The following is a 20,448-nucleotide window of genomic DNA, read 5'->3' on the forward strand; positions in this document are numbered from 1 at the left end:
TGTTTCCTCCTGCGACACTCTCATCCAGTTATATAACTCCTCTTCTCACTGCAGGATAGTTGCCGTTGCATAGACAGCAAATTCTACTTGGACGGTATTCTACAGATTTGAAGAGGGAACTTTTTTTAGTTTTTTTTGTTCTGTCGGTGCATTTAGAAACGCGCGCTGAGAGTATTTGCAGTATTCTTGGTTCTTTCGGTAAAGTCGCGTCGAAGGGAAATAATAAAATAATATTAATATTTAAAAAATCTCACGACGTTTCGACTGCAAATTTTTCAAATTTTCTTGCTGTGGATTTCACACCCTGATGATGATTGCTTGTGTTGCAGTCGAAACGTCGTGATAATTTGTATTGTTTATTTATATTATTTTATTATTTCCCTTCTACGTGACTTTACCGAAAGAACCAAGAATATGAATCCCTGCAGTCACGAAAGCTTTAAATCAAAAGTATTTGTAGTCTTTGGTTCGTTCGATGAAGTCACGTAGGTAGGAATAATAATAATAATAATAGTAGATCACGACGTTTCGATCGCGGCGCAAGTAATCGTCATCAGGTTTGCGTTGCGATCGAAACGTCGTGATCTATTATTATTTTTTCTACCGACGTGACTTTACCGAAAGAACCAAAGAGTATGGATTCCTGCAGTCACGAAAGCTTCAAATCAATATAGAAAATATTTGGTTGCGACACGTTCCCACGTGATAAGCCACTTCGTTGAACTATCATTTGTGGCCAGGTCGTTGTTGAAATAGCTCAGTGGGCCTTACCTGTTAAAATTAAAATAGTTTAGTAGTTTAGTTTAAAAGAAAGTTGGGGGTGCGTCTTATAATCCGGCATATATGTGCGCGTGTATTTGTGGACGTCTTATAATCCATCATCATCAGTACCATCATTAGCATCATCAGTATCATCATCAGAATCATCATCAGTATCATCAGCATCACCAGCATCACCAGCTGTTGCCTATCCGATGTTATTTTTGGTTGGTCCGCAATGCTGTTCCTGAAAAAGCTCACACACAGCACGTGGAGCGAACCGTTGGACAATGTGCCGAACAACAACAACAACAACAGGGGGCAAAATAAGAACACAGCCTACCAGCGAAAACACAATCAGCCATTGTCTATCCACTGCTGGTCAGTAGCTGAGATGGGAGACTGCACGGACACATTCCAGGCGTTGTAGTAGTTGGGAAGTGAGGTGGTCAGGAGTTGGCAGCGAAGCGGTGAATTCATGAATCTATCTGTGCGGAGTTTAGTATGTGTGTTAACCCCTCTCACTCACAGCCAACCTCTCGTCATGTAATACCGCAGTAGCAGCACCCTCTTGAACATGAATCTTGAGACTCGGCGACACTTTCCTGGGTAAACGAGGAGCCTTGTTATTGTATTATTATTATAATTATTAACTCGAGCAGTGAGTGGGCTGCGGCAGGCCCCTCGCTAGACGGTTGACGGTCGACGGCCAACACTCGTCACTGTTGCGTGGCAGCCAGGAACTGCGAATCGCGCAACAAGGAGATGGAGCGATGATTGCTCAGAGCGAGTCGCATGGCCTGGGTTTGATTACTGCATCGCAGGATCGCGAGAAGTGGCGACGGCCTGGGGAGGGGGGCATTCATCCAGCAGTGGATCGACCATGGCTGATGGTGATGTTCTTGATGATGGTGATGTTCTTGATGATGGTGATGAGAGATTGCGAGGTTGTCACGACAGTGATGTCCGTGAACTCCCACGTGCGTTTCTCGCCACTGGGCTGCCGCAGATCATTAACAGCAAATGCAGACCGAAGCTTTAAGCAAACGAGGAGTGATAATTAGACAGGGTCTGTTTCATTTTAACGTTTAACTCGAATGATGACACGAAGTGTACAGCTCCTTTCTCAATCCACTGCTATACGAAGGCCTCCCCACACGGCGTCGTCCGAGGATGGTTTGACCATACTTCACCTCGCTGGGTCAGTGCGGCTTGCTCGAAACGGTGCTGCAGGTATCAGCTCGCGACAACAACTTCGCCACCTCTCAGAGGCCCGGGCCCATCGCGCGGTGCTCCCAACCACTGCACCACCGCTCCTCCCAACTCCAACGCATTGGACTCGAGCGCAACAACGGTGACGAGCGAGTGGCAACTTCCTCGGGCGCCAGAGCTCATTGGGCGTGACTCTGCATTCACGCAGAGAGTCCTCCAGGGGTCTTAGGCCGAATATTAATTAAATAAATAAAGAGTATTTAAAGATTAATTCGAAATCAATGGAATCAGTCTCATCTGCACGTCACCGCGTGCGCCCCCAGACTTCCCATTGTCCCCTCCCCACCCTCACCCCCCACCCTCACTCACCACCCTCACCCCCCACCCTCACCCCCCACCCTCACCCCCCACCACCACCCCCACCCTCACCCCCCACCTTCACCCCCACCCTCACCCCCCACCACCACCCCCACCCTCACCGCCCACCCTGCGACTTGCTCAACCCATCCCCCATCCTCCACCACACAGCCCCCAGCCCCCCTAATTTGCTCAATGGAGTTCATCCTCGGCGAGAGGAACTTGCGCCGATGCGGATGATGATGACCGTGCTGATGATGACCGTGCTGATGATGGCCGTACTGATGATGATGATGACCGTGCTGATGATGACCGTGCTGATGATGACCGTGCCGCTGATGACCGTGCTGATGATGATGATGATGACCGTGCTGATGATGATGATGACCGTGCTGATGATGACCGTGCCGCTGATCATGATGATGTGCGTAATGTGAACGCGGTGTGGAAAACGCGAGCTGAGATTAGATGGATTTCCATTGCGATAGACGCAACGTCGATACAAAGGGATCGAATGAAAATGCGTTTGCATGGAACGTGACTTTTGCGAGTTAACGCGTCCGGGCAGCTATCCGCACGGACCGTGCGCGCGTGTAGGGGTAGTTGGGAGCGGTGGCGCAGCGGTTAACGCACGGTGTTACGAACCCGGCGACCCGAGTTCAATTCCTGCTCACGATAATCAACACCAGTGACGAGTATCTGTACCGATCGTGGGCCTCTTCTAGGTCGCCTCCGCCTCCAAAATTAGTTTATCTTGGTTTGACTCTCGCCACTCCACGAGTCTTGCTTAACGCCAATGCTCATCGATAGTATCGGTCTGGAGAGCCAATAGGTTGATGGGACTACAACGACCAGCAGTTCCTGAAGAACCGCGCCGTCTATAAATTGAGCAAATGTGAACAACCGATGGACAGCATTGAGACAGCTGTAGACCGGTTTCGCAGACATTGCAGCGGTGAGCATCGGTCACTGTACTTTAGTGAAGATTCTCCAATCAGGATGACACCGGTGCACGACCGTCTTTGTCTCGCCACTGCACGTGGGTTGGTCGCAATTGCTCGAGTCACGGATGGCGACTGAAGACAAGGTGACCGCAATGCACTTCTTCGGGAGCGTGTGGTTCCGCACAACGCGCAGCGCGTCGTGCGCATTGTGCACGTGGCTGTGGATTGTGGGAACTCCTACCCAGAATGCTTTACAGCATCGCATCGTTAGTTTGTTTGCGTTGACAAGCACACGGACACACAAAGGAAATAATTTCGCCATATAGCCTGAGCAGACTGTTGGATCAAGTGCTGCTAGTGAGCACCTATGAAAGCCGGAACGGCACACGAGGGAGTGGGAGGCCAACACCACGCCCGGCCGCCTTTGTCTCCCTAGCGGTGATTTTACACACCACACCAGGTACTCATTTGAGGCCCAGTCGACCTATGGGAGATTCATGACCAGTTCAAATAATTGGAAGTGCAGCGCGCTAACCACGACACTACCGCTCCCCACACGGGACAGACACACGGACACAGGCACACAGAGATGGACAACGACACGGACAGACCAACACGCAGACACACGCTGGCACGGAGGCAGACAGCTTGTCTGCAGGGAAACACATTGATAGAGTCGGCTATCGGTTTCCTTTATGAAATGGATTTACAATTTATTTCAGATTTATAGACAACGGACAATTGTAATAATACAAGTCCGATATAATCGCACCCTTCGCATGTTCACAGCATCTCATTTGTATAGCATTGTTCGTAATTAAATAAAAAACATATTTATATCCAAGGTTGAACTCATCAATCCACCATCGGATTAAGGCCTCCCCACGCCGTCACGTCGGTCCCGTGGGATTTTCGACCATACTTCACCACGCTGGTCAGTGCGAGCTAGTAACGAGAAGGGGGGGGGGAGTGTTGACACTATTTGCCACTGATGTGGGCCGCGGCCCGGGAATCGAATTGGAATCCGCCAGGTTATTAGCGCAGCGCGCTAACCACTGCGCCACCGCTCCCTCTTCCCCAAGGACCCCCCTCCCCAAACGTCACGGGGGACAACACTTCCAGGAGTTTCAATTGTCCCCAGACCAGGATGGCTCGCGAGCACTTATCAATGAGGCCTTGAGGCCGCCGCTAACACACGAGCCGGTGGTGTGGTCAGAAACACGTTCGCCAGGCCACCTTCACCTCACCTCCGCCGTTGTTCACACTACACACCAATTACTCACGTTATTTATTTTAGGCCGAGTCAACCTAATGGTTGAGGCCCGGGTTGTGCTGTTGTCGGTCAGCCCCGGGCCGCCACCTGAGCGATCAGTTGCGCAACCGAGTTGAACTCGAAGTCGCACAACTTCAACGTTGTCGCTTGCAACTGCTTTGTCCACGTCCAAGCGAGTGGTTGCACAACGCGGGAAATGAAACAGCGTGCTATGAAGGATCGTAACGACCAATCACAGGTGCGCAAGCGCGCAGCACGTGACGGTGAAACACGTGGTAACAAATTGCCGATGCGTTTCGATTGCGGTTGAAGAACTACTCGCAACAAGTTGCAGAGACGTCCTGCGTATAATCGATTAAGCTGCAATGCAACTCAATGTTGACCTGGCCATACAATTGCCAGTGACTGATTGCGGAACACATAACAATTATTGTGCCTTTCTGGAGGCAAATTGATGCCAATCCGAGCACACACAGGTTACACACGAAGACAAACAGCGCCCATATAGTCGTATACACTGCAAGGATAAACTTGTAAGTGCTGTCAGCGAGCATCTATAAAGGTCACACACAATCAAGGGGGACCCAGCAGCGGGAATCGAACTCGGATGTTTGTTGGTACCGAGCCTCAGAGCCTCTGCCCAGCGCACTGCGCCGGGTTCGTATACACAGCACGCACAACAAGACAAAGATCCCCCGTATAGCCTGTAATAGACGGTTGGGGCAAGTGTCATTCGCGAGCACCGATGAAGGTTGGCGTGGCACAAGAGGGGGTGGGTGGCCAGCACGACGCCCGGCCGCCTTTGTCTCCCGAGTGGCAATGATTTTCACACCGCACCATGTACTCATTTGAGGCTGAATCGACCTAGGGGAGGCCGATGACCGGTTCAGATAATTATCACTAATGCTGGCCACGAGCAAACATCGAACTCGAATCGACGAGATCATAGCACAGGCCGCGATCCGCTGCCCCCCCCCGCCCCCCCCCCCCTCCTCCACTCACACCACCGTCTCCCTGTGGGGATCAGCTTCCGGCAGCAGCAGTTTCTGCGGCTCCCTCAATCGGGGATCATCCCCCGTCTCGGCGGGGCAGGAGTCCCCGTCGCTTCGCGCCACCGTGAGGAGCTCCTCGTGGCCCCCCGCGCCTTTCCCTGCGCCCCGCGCGGCCGCGGCCTCCCTCCGAAGTTGTCGCCGCACGTTGAAGACGACGAGGACGCCGAGCGCCACGGCCGCGGTGCGGAAGCCCAGCATCAGCGACACTACTGTGTACCTGTGCGTCGCAGGGCCGAGGGGGGGGGGGGTAGGGGGGGTGAGGACCGGGGCATCGAGACACGGGGACCGCCCACACCCCCTCCTCCCCCCCGTTAGAGACAAGAACATCATGGCGAGCTCATGGCGCGGATGACCGTCGTGGTGAAGTATGGTCAAAACAATCCCCAAGCTGAACTGTTCTATCAAGCGGGCAACTCTTCCCGAGCTACGAGCCCTGTTTCAGAGGGCGGCCTGACCACACGCGTGGTGAGAGCTCCTCATTCAAGCGCCTCCTCCATCTCGTGTTCAGGTCCCGGCTCAAGAGCTTCTTCAACTCTTCCGACTGCGAGGGTTGGCAGCGGAGTGGCGTTTTGTCCGTTCCCGTGATGGCGTGGTTGCTGGTGATGGTGTAGCTGCGGTGATGGTGGTGTCCGATGATAAGAGGGGTTGGTTGTGTGGTTGTTGCCGCGTGGTTGTTGGTGGTGGTTGCCGCGTGGTTGCACGAGCGGGCCCAACCGGAGCGCGCGCGCTCCGCGCAGCACGGACGTTTCAATCAGAGCCAATGTCCTGCCCCGCATAATGAATCAACTCATGAAAATACATTTCTGTTCAATCAGCGAGCTTTAATTGAACCCGGCAAAGGAGCAGAGGTCATTGCGTGCTGCCAATTACAGGAGAGCGGAGCGCTTGAATACCGGGAAAATGGGGGGGGGGAGGGTACTTGTGGGGGGTGTGGATGCGGACGGGAGCGAGGGGAGGGAAAAGGGTGAAGGGGGGGGGGAGTCGGGGGCCGGGGGGAGGGCGAATGCGTCACAGAGTCATCATGCGCAGGGACACGGGGTCGCGATGCGCACCCACCCCCCCAGTCCCTGTCCCCCATCACCCAACCCCTCCCCTCCCCCTACATCAGCCAACCCCTCCCCTCCCTCCACATCACCACTACCCCCCCCCCCCCGTTCAGCTCCAACTCCAGACCTCACAAAACCAGCCGAGTCCTCGGCGTGCTAGAGACGCCACTTAAGATCGTCCGTGGAACCTGTCAAGGGTCACGAGATATCCATCGCTGACGATCATGGGTTAGGCACTGCTCACAATCAGGTTTTTTTAGGGGGTTGGAGCGCGTAAGAATAAATGTGTCCATTAGCCAGCCGCCACCCAACACAGCCAATGAGTAATTATTGTCACGTAAACAGAACGCGCCAATTGATTTGATTGCAGCCCACCGGTGTGTTGGAGAGCAAATCCACCACATTTACAAGTTCAGCACCACGTTGTGCTGGTAATTACAACCAGCATCATCGGGCGATTTTGCTAGAATTGTGCTGCTGCTGGTGGCAGTGGTACTGCTGATGATGATGATGATGAAGCCAGTGTCGCAGCTACAGAGTGATATAGTCCAACTCCTCATTAACCTCCTTACGTTCCTTTCTTGAAGCCTCATCACCACTTCCCTCCGCTCTCCCCTCCCCTCCTCCCGTCCCTCCCCTAACCCCGTCGTGTTCCCCAAGCACTCCTCCCCTAACCCCGTCGTGTTCCCCAAGCACTCCTCCCCTAACCCCTTCGTGTTCCCCAAGCACTCCTCCCCTAACCCCGTCGTGTTCCCCAAGCACTCCTCCCCTAACCCCTTCGTGTTCCCCAAGCACCCCTCCCCTAACCCCTTCGTGTTCCCCAAGCACCCCTCCCCTAACCCCTTCGTGTTCCCCAAGCACTCCTCCCCTAACCCCTTCGTGTTCCCCAAGCACCCCTCCCCTAACCCCTTCGTGTTCCCCAAGCACCCCTCCCCTAACCCCTTCGTGTTCCCCAAGCACCCTTCCCCTAACCCCTTCGTGTTCCCCAAGCACCCCTACCCTAACCACTTCGTGTTCCCCAAGCACCCCTCCCCTAACCCCTTCGTGTTCCCCAAGCACTCCTCCCCTAACCCCTTCGTGTTCCCCAAGCACCCCTCCCCTAACCCCTTCGTGTTCCCCAAGCACCCCTCCCCTAACCCCTTCGTGATCCCCAAGCACCCCTCCCCTAACCCCTTCGTGTTCCCCAAGCACCCCTCCCCTAACCCCTTCGTGTTCCCCAAGCACCCCTCCCCTAACCCCTTCGTGATCCCCAAGCACCCCTCCCCTAACCCCTTCGTGTTCCCCAAGCACTCCTCCCCTAACCCCGTCGTGATCCCCAAGCACCCCTCCCCTAACCCCGTCGTGTTCCCCAAGCACCCCTCCCCTAACCCCTTCGTGTTCCCCAAGCACCCCTCCCCTAACCCCGTCGTGATCCCCAAGCACCCCTCCCCTAACCCCGTCGTGATCCCCAAGCAATCCTCCCCTAACCCCTCCGTGTTCCCCAAGCACTCCTCCCCTAACCCCGTCGTGTTCCCCAAGCACCCCTCCCCTAACCCCTTCGTGTTCCCCAAGCACCCCTCCCCTAACCCCTTCGTGATCCCCAAGAACTCCTCCCCTAACCCCTTCGTGTTCCCCAAGCACCCCTCCCCTAACCCCTTCGTGTTCCCCAAGCACTCCTCCCCTAACCCCTTCGTGTTCCCCAAGCACTCCTCCCCTAACCCCTTCGTGTTCCCCAAGCACCCCTCCCCTAACCCCGTCGTGATCCCCAAGCACTCCTCCCCTAACCCCTTCGTGTTCCCCAAGCACTCCTCCCCTAACCCCTTCGTGTTCCCCAAGCACCCCTCCCCTAACCCCTTCGTGATCCCCAAGCACCCCTCCCCTAACCCCTTCGTGTTCCCCAAGCACCCCTCCCCTAACCCCGTCGTGATCCCCAAGCACCCCTCCCCTAACCCCTTCGTGTTCCCCAAGCACCCCTCCCCTAACCCCTTCGTGTTCCCCAAGCACCCCTCCCCTAACCCCTTCGTGTTCCCCAAGCACCCCTCCCCTAACCCCTTCGTGTTCCCCAAGCACCCCTCCCCTAACCCCTTCGTGTTCCCCAAGCACCCCTCCCCTAACCCCTTCGTGTTCCCCAAGCACCCCTCCCCTAACCCCTTCGTGTTCCCCAAGCACCCCTCCCCTAACCCCGTCGTGTTCCCCAAGCACCCCTCCCCTCGATCGCTACCCAGCAGCGTGTCCCCTGCCGACTCCATCATGGGACCTCCTCCCCTTGCCAGCATCAAATTATAAGAATAGGTGTTACCCTTTCTGGCAATAAAACAGTTGTGTTGAGATGTTAAACACTGCATTAAGATGTACTTGTGGTGAACATGCAAACAAATAAAAAACATGCTGTGGTAGTATATGCATTGTCTTTGAAACTGACTGTCTTCTCTCTCGCTCACCTGTCCCCTCCCTCTCTCACCTGTCTTCTCCCTTTCTCACCTGTCCCCTCCCTCTCTCACCTGTCTTCCCTGCCGCACCCCCCCCCCCCCCACCTGTAGGATTTGATGTCGTAGAGGCGGCAGGAGCCCCGACCGCTGCAGCCGCTGCTCGTCCACTTGAGGCACGTGGAGTCGATGGCGGCGCCGAAAAAGATGGGGGCAGGGATCCCGGCTGCATCGCACACGCGGCAAGTAGCTCAACACCCCCCCCCCTCAACAACCCCCCCCCCCACTCAACACCCCCCCCACTCAACACCCCCCCCACTCAACACCCCCCCCCCCACTCAACACCCCCCCCCCCTCAACACCTCCCCCCTCAACAACCCACCCCCCCCACTCAACACCCCCCCCCTCAACAACCCCCCCCCACTCAACACCCCCCCCACTCAACACCCCCCCCCCCCACTCAACAACCCCCCCCCACTCAACAACCCCCCCCACTCAACAACCCCCCCCACTCAACCCCCCCCCCCACTCAACCCCCCCCCCACTCAACCCCGCCCCCACTCAACACCCCCCCCCCCCACTCAACACCCCCCCCCCACTCAACAACCCCCCCTACTCAACAACCCCCCCCACTCAACCCCCCCCCCACTCAACCCCCCCCCCCACTCAACCCCGCCCCCACTCAACCCCCCCCCCCCACTCAACAACCCTCCCCCCACTCAACACCCCCCCCACTCAACACCCCCCCCCTCAAACCCCCCCCCCCACTCAACACCCCCCCCCACTCAACACCCCCCCCACTCAACAACCCCCCCCCACTCAACAACCCCCCCACTCAACAACCCCCCCCCACTCAACCCCTCCCCCCCACTCAACCCCCCCCCCCCCACTCAACCCCGCCCCCACTCAACCCCCCCCCCCACTCAACAACCCCTCCCCCACTCAACAACCCCCCCCACTCAACAACCCCCCCCACTCAACCCCTCCCCCCCACTCAACCCCCCCCCCCCCCCACTCAACCCCGCCCCCACTCAACCCCCCCGCCACTCAACAACCCCCCCCCCACTCAACAACCCCCCCCCCCCACTCAACAACCCCCTCCCCCACTCAACAACTCCCCCCCCCACTCAACACCCCCCCCCCACTAAACACCCCCCACCCCACTCAACAACCCCCCCCCCACTCAACAACCCCCTCCCCACTGGTGGTGAGGGGTGGTGGTGGTGAGGGGTGGTGGTGGGTGGTGGTGGGTGGTGGTGGGTGGTGGGTGGTGGTGGTGGTGAGGGGTGGTGGTGAGGGGTGGTGGTGGTGGGTGGTGGTGGGTGGTGGTGGGTGGTGGTGGGTGGTGGGTGGTGGTGGTGGTGAGGGGTGGTGGTGGTGAGGGGTGGTGGTGGGTGGTGGTGGTGGTGGGTGGTGGTGGTGGTGAGGGGTGGTGGTGGTGAGGGGTGGTGGTGGTGAGGGGTGGTGGTGGTGAGGGGTGGTGGTGGTGAGGGGTGGTGGTGGTGCGGCCCGAGTGGGGGGTGAGGGGAGGGCGGCACTCACCCAGGGTGCGAACCACGAGCATCTGGATCCCGATGGCGAACGCCTTCAACGACTTGGGGATGCAGCTGCAGAGCCACAGAACGAGGCCACCACGCGGTGAGCGGTGGTGGTAGTGGTGGTGGTAGTGGTGGTGGTAGTGGTGGTGGTAGTGGTGGTGGTGGTAGTGGTGGTGGTGGTTACACTGGTGGTGGTGGCTACACTGGTGGTGGTGGTCGTGATGTGGGTGACGAGGTTCGTGCTCGCTGAAGTGGTGACGACAAGTCACACCGCACGTAGCCGACCGTGCTCATCGGAGGTGCTGGGGCAGGACAACAAACCAAACGCAACAACAACAACAAGCAGTTTTAACGAAATTAGCATTCAATCTAGATGATTTAAAAGTGCATAAGCTCCCAAGGCAGAGCATTCCAGACGGCCGCAGAAGCGCGTCTGAAAGCGCCGCGCGATGCAGCGGTCTGTGACGACACCGGCGATGCTGACGATGATGCGGATGGCGCCTCGTCCATACCGCAAGAAGATGAGCTGCGTCGCGGTGAACCCCATGGAGCCGGCGAAAGAGGCGAGCACCGAGGCCACCATGAACTGGAGGAAGGCGGTGGGACACTCGGTGCCTCGCTGGCACTGCCCCAGCACGGCCGAGGCGTTCCCCCACGCGGCGCCGCCCACGCACGCGCACTGCTCGAACGCCTGCGTGCAACAATGACAGAGGATCTAAACCTTCACCCGCTCGCACGTGCAGCCTTGAACAGCGCGCCCGGGGAAAGTGCTGTTTGCGAGGAGCGGTGCTGTAGACATGCCCTGCCTGTGAAGGCCGACACGGCACACAAGGCGATGGTGGCGTGTGGCTAATATCACGTCCGGTCGCCTTTGTCTCCCGATTGGCGAATTTTTTTGGGGTTTGTTTACGAATCGTGCAAGGTTCTCGTTTTAAAGGCTGAGTCGACCTGTCCAGAGATTGGCCAGCTGGTCGAGGCTGTGAGTGGGAGCCGAACTCTGGCCGCCGGGTTAGCGCGCCTATTTCAATGTTTTATTCATTTCTCAATCATGGGCAGTCCTCTGCCTTGAACAGCCCAAAGGAACAGGAAAAAAAACCCGGAGAAAAACATGACCATAACCCGACCGGGTTAGCGCGCAGTGCGCTAACTGCTGCGCCACATATCCTCATCATCACAATCATGGAACCCACCTGCATTTATGGAACGCACCTGGGTGCGCGCACACACACAGGTCTCACTTGTACCAGCCACAATCATGGAACACAATTGGATTGATGCAACGCACACAAAAAACATACCTGGGTGCACACGGACTGCTGGAACACCTGGGTAAAGGGCCGAACACCTGACTCATTATATTTGTGTATGGCCTCGCTTATTTACCCAGACAAGTATCACTGAGCCTCAGTAGTCTTTCTCGGGAGGGTCCTGCCCAATATTGTTTGCAGTAGGGGGCGATAACTGCTGGGGTGAATCAAACCCCGATCGAGTAACCTGCGGGATCAAACGTTGCAAATCACATTTGCAAAAATGGTTGAATCAAAGCGCTAATCTTCTGCTTCAGCCGCCGTGACCGACGCGGCGTAGGGAAGCCTTCTCATCCAGCAGTGGATTGGCACAGCGCTGGCTGCACGAGGAGTCGTCGATGTACCACCACAGGACGAGCGTCCCCTCCTCGACCCATCCCGTCTCTCAGAGCCACGCGAATATCGCCACCTCGTGGCCACTCAGCCAAACCGCACCCCCCCCCCCCCCACCAGGACCCCCCCCCCCCCCCACAAGAACCCCCCCCCAGGACACCCCCCACCGCCCCCCAGGACACCCCCCCCCCCGCCCCCTCGCCATCAGTCATGGGCAGGGATCCGCAAACTTGCGGCTCTTCAGGACTGCTGCGTGACGTCATTTATTAAGGACCCCCGCCGTCACGTGTTGACCACCACCACCATCGTCTCGTGTTCACCACCACCGTCACGTGTTCACCACCACCATCGTCTCGTGTTCACCACCCACCCACTCACTCACCCACCCACCCACTCACCCACCCACTCACCCACCCACCCAGTCACCCACCCACTCACCCACCCACTCACTCACTCACCCACCCACCCACTCACCCACCCACCCACTCACCCACCCACCCAGTCACCCACCCACTCACTCACTCATCCACTCACTCACCCACCCACTCACTCACTCACCCACCCACCCAGTCACCCACCCACCCAGTCACCCACTCACTCACTCACCCACACACCCACCCACCCACTCACCCACCCACCCACTCACCCAACCACTCGCTCACCCACTCACTCACCCACTCACTCACCCACTCACTCACTCACTCACCCACCCACTCACTCACCGTGGCCTTGCCGCTGCCGGACATGGTGGCGCAGCCCGCGAGGCAGGGGGACACGTAGGTGAGGTTGTTGACCCCGCACACGGGGTCCCACTCCCCCAGGGGGCAGGGGCAGGCCGCGTTGCAGGGCTCCACCAGAGACTCCGCCAGCAGCGAGCGCATGGCCATGGGGACCCTGGGGGGCAGGCGGGAGGGGGGTGCGGGGGGAGCAGCACCATAAGCGGCGTGGTCATCATGAGTGGATAGACAAGGGGATCCTAGAGGAATTTACGCAGTCACCCACCCACTCACTCACCCATTCATTCACTCACTCACACACCCACTCACTCACCCACTCACTAACCTACCCACTCACCCATCCACTCAGTCACCCACTCACTCACCTACCCACCCACTCACTCACCCACCCACTCACCCACCACTCACCCACACACTCACTCACCCATTCATTCACGCACCCACTCATTCACCCACTCATCCACCCACTCAATCACTCACCCACTCACCCACCCACTCACTAACCTACCCACTCACCTATTCACTCACCCACTCACTCACTCACCCACCCACTCACCCACCACTCACCCACCCACTCACCCACCACTCACTCACCCACCCACCCACCACTCACCCACCCACCCACTCACTCACTCACCGACCCACCCACCCACCCACTCATCCACCCACTCACCCACCCACCTACTCACCCACTTACCCACTGCTTTTTGTGTGTTGTCCTTCCCCGCACCTCCGTATAGCACGGTTGGCGATGTACGGTGCGAAAGAAGTTCAACATACCCCCACCCTACTTGCCCACGCACCCACTCACCCCACCCACCTCCTGGACTCACCCTACTCACCCACCTCCCTCACTTGTCCACTCACTGCCCCTCCCCACTCACCCTACTCACCCCCAGGCCCACTCACCTAATACTCACCCACTCGTCCACTCACCCACTGTTGTCCACCGTGAGGCCCACGACCTGCGCCTCGCTGCACCCGAACAGGAAGTAGGTGAACACGAGGAGGTAGGCGGGCAGGTCGGTGAGCAGGCCCATGACGGAGAAGCCCATCAGTGAGAGCTTCAGCTTCTTGCTGATCATCCCGCCCGCGAAGATGCCCAGCGCCACCACGGGGATGTTCACGGCACCTACACGGGACAACACGGAGTGGTGGTGGTGTGGAGAGCGGTGGCGCAGCGGTTAGCGTACTGCGCTTCGAACCGGGCGACCGGAGTTCGATTCCCGTTCACTGACATGGACTCAGGCTGAAGTGAGTGGTGTTGCTTCAGCGGTGGCAACGGTTACGTGGTGGACCTGGGGGTGAGGATGATTGATGATGATGCCGGTGATGACGATGATGACGATGCTCGTGATGATGGCGTTGTTCATGAGAGTGACGATGACGGTGACGATGGCGAGGGTCGCACCGATCATGAAGTTGGCCTTGGAGGCGGTCTCGCCAAACTGCTGCTCGATGTACTTGGCCTTGAAGGTGTAGAATCCCACGAGCGCGTTCACGTTCATCACGGTCGTGACCATCATGCACACGTACACGCGGTTCCCCAGCAGCGTGCGCATCGACGGACCCAGCTCTGGGCACGCGCGCACAAAAGGCAAAGGTTCCCCGTATAGCCTTCACAGAGTGTTGGGGCGAGTGTTGTTAGCGAGTATGCGTTGTGCGCGGTACGTGCACGCGCGCGCGCACTGTGTTTACGCTCGAACTGGGGTCACGAGTCGATTGATCGACTCGTGACCCCTTCGCTATTGACCTCTGGATCGCAAGTTCAGTGCGTGAACCATTACACCACCACTGTTGTTCACAGTTCACGCAACTCTAGCGAGCTCTGTTACTCATTCCTTTACTTAGGCCAAGATGACCGGGTCACGTTCTTCTTGTTGTCGGTTCGACCGGGTCCACACCTCAACACGTAGATGATCGCTTGCGACTGATTTGTCCACATCCTAGCGCTTAGCTGCGCAGGAAGGAAATTAGACAGCGCGTAATTCAGGGTCTTGATGACCAACCATAGTCGCACACATGTGAGCAAGCACGTCATGGAACACGTGGCTCAAATCGTTGAGCAGACTTCCCTGATGGCTGTATACATGGTGACCTGTTTGCGCAACCGGTTGCAGAAAGCCATTGAGTTGCAGCGCAACCGATTGCTCCGACGTGGAACAACCCACCTTTCGCCATCGCTTTCACGCCGACGGATTCGGGGGCTTTGGTGTCACCCCTAGGTGGCCCGCGCAGGGGTTCGGCATCCGCTTTCTCATTGGAGGTTCCCGTAGCGGGGGGCTCCAGCTCCGCCTCGCGCGCCATGAAGCGAGGGAAGAACCAGAAGGGGATGGCAGTGGCCAGCACCACGGTGCCCGAGATGAGAAAGCCGAGCCACCAGGCGCCAACCCAGCGGGCATCGCGGGGCGAGATTGTCACGTCCGCTGTGAGGAGGAGGGAGCAGGGGCACGGGGGGTGATGGGTGGGGTGCCGAGGACGAGTTCAGTTCGCCAGGTTGAGAAGCAGGTGGCGTGTGTCTCAGACGGGTGAGAGCCCGAAGCGATTCGTTGTCCATTTATTTACCCCGAGTCAAGAGCCCACTTGGATGGACATTGGTCTGTGTCACGGACATGACAAAGGTTTTTGGGTTATTACCAGCGAAACGTCGTACTACTCAAAATGTTAAATGATGTTGATTCACTCTTCAACACACCGGTGGGCTAAAGTAGTGAACTATTTGTCTTTTGTAAACGTGACACTTGTTTTACTGTTTGGACGTGTCGGGTGGTGGAGGGTTACGACACATTTATAAATAACGCGATCTCACCCAAAAACCTTTATTATGAATAATATCGGTCGCGAAAGCCGACGTGATAAACTGTCTGTGTCTTGCTTAATCATGTGGAGGGGTCCATCAAGGTTAGTAATTCCTTGTGATTGACGTCCAGTTCATAGCCCATTGAGCTTCTAATTGCTGTCTGTGACAACCCGGCTGAGTGCCCGACGGTATTCAACCCCCGCGTGGGGATCGAGCTGTTTTATAGAGTCAGCTGAGCGCCCTCCAGGACCGTAGTCCCGTTTGTGAACCAGCGCCTTCAAATTTTACAACATCAAAAAAATCCCACGCTCGTGTGCCCCCCTCGGGAACAAGTACACAATGATCAGTGTCTCGGCGTGGCCACTGAATCGAGAACCACTTTATTGGGGAAGCCAACAGCGATACTTATCCTTGCCGTGGGAACGTGGATTATCTTGGCACAACGGAGACGATGGGAGGTGGGGGCATTGCACGGTGTGTGTGGCTCATCTCCCCCATTTGCTGCCAACCCGAGCCATTATCCACGTTCCTATGACGGGTCCAAGCGTGCGCGGCCCCCGTACCCATGTTGATGAAGCCGATGTCGACGAAGACGCGAGCACAGAACGCGCCGAGCATGAAGCCGAACGCGGGGCCCAGCAGCCCCACGGTGTTGACGCAGCCTGCGGGGGCAGGGCAGGAGGGCGACGAGGGCGGTGATGGTGATGATGACATCTCAACGTCTCAGTCAGCTCAAGCCTCCCGTGGCCACCACCACTCCGAACCCCTCCCCTCTCCCCGCCCCCTGTGAGAACAGACGTCGCTCCTCCTCCTCCGTGCAGCTCTCTTCTGCTCGCTCCTTCCGTCTCTCTTCTCCATCTCCTCTCACCACCACCACCACAGCCCTCTCATGATCACCAACACGTTGGCCCGTTCATCCCGTCTACTCATCCCCTCCTCCCTTCTCTCTCTCTCTCTGCCGCCGCTCATATTGAGCCGCACTCTCCTCTCTGTCCGTCTCGAGGACTTCCATCACGCCCCCCCACCCCCTTCCACTCCCCTTGCCTCTCGTGTCTGCTGCCCTTTTGCGCAAACGACTCCACTCCCCTCTACGTCGACTCAGCCTCGAAATGAGTCACACATGCGGTGTGCATCAAACATCATCATTGGGAAGACAAAGGCGGCCGGGCGTGACCGTTCGCGAGCCGTGCAGGCGGCCGTTCACACGTGCTCCTCGCTAACACCACTTGCCCCTACGGTCTGCTCGAGGCTATACGGGGGATCTTTGTCTCTGCGTGCGTGGCGTGGGAGTCACCGAGGTAGAATGCGGTGTTCTCCTCGCGTACGTGGTCGTCGAAGAAGGAGATGCCCAGGGGTCCGATGGGGGCCTCCCCAACCCCCCGGAGCGCGTTGCCGATGAGCACGAGAACCCAGAGGTAGGAGCCACTCTCGCGGTCGCACCCGGCTGGAAACATCATCACAATCATCACCACCATTATCACAATCATCACCACCATTATCACAATCATCACCACCATCATCACAATCATCACAATCATCACCAGCATCATCACAATCATCACCACCATCATCATCACAATCATCACCACCATCATAATCACCACCATCATCATCACCATCAACATCACAATCATCACCACCATCATCATCACAATCATCACCACCATCATTACAATCAACACAATCGCCACATTCATCATCACCATCAACACGATCATCACCACCATCAACACAATCATCACCACCATCACATTTATACCGTCATCACACTCATCATCACCATCGCCGTTAATACACAACTCAACACATTCGCCAATAACCCTGTGTGTGGCCTTAAAAGATAAATACGTATAATGATCGACGTTTCGGACGATGGCGTTTCCTCGCCACGGTACCTGGTGCAGGCCGCGTGGTTTCTTCCCGGGCCAAGGTGACTGAGAGGGGCTCTGATGGCAGGAGCGTCCCCTCGCCGCCTCCCTCGTGCTCGAGCGCACAGACGGCGCGCACGTGGCTAGAGTTTCCGCCGCCGGCGATGCTCTGGTAGGAGTACCTGGTGCACACGCGCACACACACAAAGATAAAGACAAAGATCTCCCATGTAGCCTTAGTAGACTGTAGCGGCAAGTGCTGTTAGCGAGCACCTATGAAGGCCGCAACGGTACACGAGGTGGTGGGTGGCCAGGACCACGCCGGACCGCCTTTGTCTCCCTAGTGGCGATGTTTACACCCTGCACCAGGTACTCATTTGAGGCTGAGTCGACCTTGGGGAGGCTCAAGACCGGTTCAGATAATCGTCACTGGTGTTGGCCGTGAGCGGGAATTGAACCCGTATCGCCGGGTTCATAGCGCAGCGCTCTAACCACTATACTATCTCTCCCCCACGCACACACACACACGCACACACACACGCACACATGCACGCACACACACACGCACACACAAACACACATACGCACATATACACATACGCACACACACGTGACCCGAGTTCCATTGCCGCTCGCGGTCAACACCGTTGTTGACAATGATCTGAATCGGTCCTGGTCCTCCCCTACATTGACTCAGCCTCAAATGAGTACCTGCAGAGATGTGTAAACATCGGCGCTAGGGAGACAAAGGCGGCCATGGGTGGTGCTGGCCAGCCACTCCCTCGTGTGCTGTGGCCGCCTTCACAGGTGCTACTCGCAAACAGCACTTGCCCCAACAGTCTGTTAAGGCTACACAGGGGGGGGGGTAATCTTTGTCTTTGTGTCAGAGCGGTGGCGCAGCAGTTAGCGTGCGCTGGACTATGAACCCGACAACCTCACCCTATACCCACGCACTTACCCACACACTACTTAGAACTTCATAACAGTTTAGTTTTTCGTCCTTCCCCCGCACCTCCGATTATCACGGTTGGCTACGTTCGGTGCAAAAACAAATACCTACAAATGGCCTCGAGTGGGAATCGCAGCGCGGCGCGCTAACCGCTGCACCACCGCTCCCCCCCCCCCCACCTCCATGCTAACCTGCCCATGAAGAAGTGCGGCATGGCCATGAGCAGGGTGCTGAGGCCCATGAGCGTGCTTCCCACCGCGATGATCCGGGGTCTGTGGAAGCGCGCGCCAAAGAAGCTCACGAAGGCCATGACCAGAAGATTCCCTGCACGCACACAGAGAGAGAGAGAGAGCGCGCAACAGGAGTCGGCTCCCTTCACCTGCCGAGGCAAACTCAACACGTTCGTCAATACCACTGTGTGGCCTTAAAGGGTACATTTATATATATAATAGGCAACGCTTTGGGCCGTGCCCCTTTCCACGGATCTATACGTTCCTCTTTGTGTACCTCTGTAATTCCGAGCATGCACCTTAGGCATGAGCTAAATATTAAATAAATCATCACTATCAATTGCAGCCCGTTGTCAATCCACGGCTGGACGACGGCTGACACCCCCCCCCCACACCCCCCCCAGCCCCCCCCCCCCTTTAATCTCAAGCAGCTCACCGAACTCAAATCCACCGTCAATCATCCCCGCCACGGAGCTGGGCAGGTCGAAGCGACGCTCGATGGAGGTGATGGAGCTCTTCATGTAGCTGCCAGCGAACGCCTTGGAGAAGTAGAGGAGAGACAGGCAGACCAGGAACACCTGGAGGGTTCGGGGCGGGGGGGGAGCACGCAGAGAAGAAGGGCCATTGCCCGAAGCGTCGCCTATTATACATTTGTTTATTTTAAATCACAATAAACGCATGTTCGGGTTAGATCGCGTAAAAATAACCGACCACCACCCAATACAGCGAATAAGTCTGATTTGTCACGTAAACAAAACACCTTTATCATGAATAATATTGGTCACGTAAGTGTTATTTTAAGTCCGCATGGTGCTGTTGATGAATGTTGTCGAGATGGTTGTTGTTGGTTGTTGTTGGTTGTGCATGTTGCACCACCACTGCCAACACAGCCGCAGCATCACCACCACGACCACCAGAGGCACAAACTGTGAATGTTTGTATGTTGAATTTCTTTTGCACCGTACGTAACCAACCGTGCTAATTGTTAACTGCATTGTAATTCATCTTCTTCTCGACGACTCCAATAGTTGTGATTTCACGTTTTGTAGTATTGCCTTGCTTCCAACTTGAACCAGTATCTCACGGAGAGAGGAAGATTCTTGCCCAAATGGCAGCTGACCAGCAATGTTCCAAGCGAGCCGGACTCAAGCCTGCGAGCTTACGAGACAATGATTGTCGAATTCGGGTCACAGTGCTGCTTGCGTTGAGCCAATGCTGAAGAAGACAAAAAAATGCGTCCGCAGAAAGAATGCCGTGCCGCTGATGGGATGCGTAAAACAATACTCGTCTGTGTTTAGATAGGAGCGGCACATGTGGGAAGTAAGCGTTGTTTAATGTTTAACGGACATGCCGCTGAGTGCCCGACCTGACACGGCGTGCAGGAGCGAGGGTGAATGGTAATAATGGTGAATGATTAAAGTCATTAAAATGCAATGGAGTGAAATCCTGGGGAAGAGACCTCCCGACTCGAGTGAGAGGCACCGCGGACGAGCCAAGAGGGCGGCAGCCGCAGCAGTCGCTGGAAGCGACATCCTCCGGGGGGCGTGGGATGAGTTGGGAGAGGCCACGGAGAGGAACTCCTGGGCAGCGTCAAAGCTGTTCTGGCAAGACATCCGACGCCTCAGGAGGGGCCGACGG

At 56.8% G+C, this 20,448-nt stretch overlaps 1 protein-coding gene across 1 annotated transcript in view; it reads right to left on the reverse strand.

Moving 5' to 3' along the window:
• The window catches only part of LOC144936429 (solute carrier organic anion transporter family member 1C1-like), a 44,878-nt gene that overhangs the window by 9,016 nt on the left and 15,414 nt on the right, over positions 1-20,448 (reverse strand). The window contains exons 3-15 of the mRNA XM_078863479.1: positions 19,247-19,388; positions 18,772-18,904; positions 17,659-17,813; positions 17,058-17,207; positions 16,327-16,425; positions 15,135-15,389; positions 14,375-14,539; positions 13,900-14,095; positions 12,949-13,120; positions 11,099-11,277; positions 10,591-10,655; positions 9,157-9,274; positions 5,550-5,814 (exon numbers count right to left, since the gene is read on the reverse strand). Of these exons, the coding sequence (XP_078719605.1) occupies positions 5,550-5,814; positions 9,157-9,274; positions 10,591-10,655; positions 11,099-11,277; positions 12,949-13,120; positions 13,900-14,095; positions 14,375-14,539; positions 15,135-15,389; positions 16,327-16,425; positions 17,058-17,207; positions 17,659-17,813; positions 18,772-18,904; positions 19,247-19,388 (2,094 nt within the window). The remainder of the gene's footprint in view (positions 1-5,549; positions 5,815-9,156; positions 9,275-10,590; positions 10,656-11,098; positions 11,278-12,948; positions 13,121-13,899; positions 14,096-14,374; positions 14,540-15,134; positions 15,390-16,326; positions 16,426-17,057; positions 17,208-17,658; positions 17,814-18,771; positions 18,905-19,246; positions 19,389-20,448) is intronic.

Source organism: Lampetra fluviatilis, chromosome 16 (assembly GCF_964198595.1).
Source record: "Lampetra fluviatilis chromosome 16, kcLamFluv1.1, whole genome shotgun sequence".
NCBI classification, from domain to species: Eukaryota; Metazoa; Chordata; class Hyperoartia; order Petromyzontiformes; family Petromyzontidae; genus Lampetra; species Lampetra fluviatilis.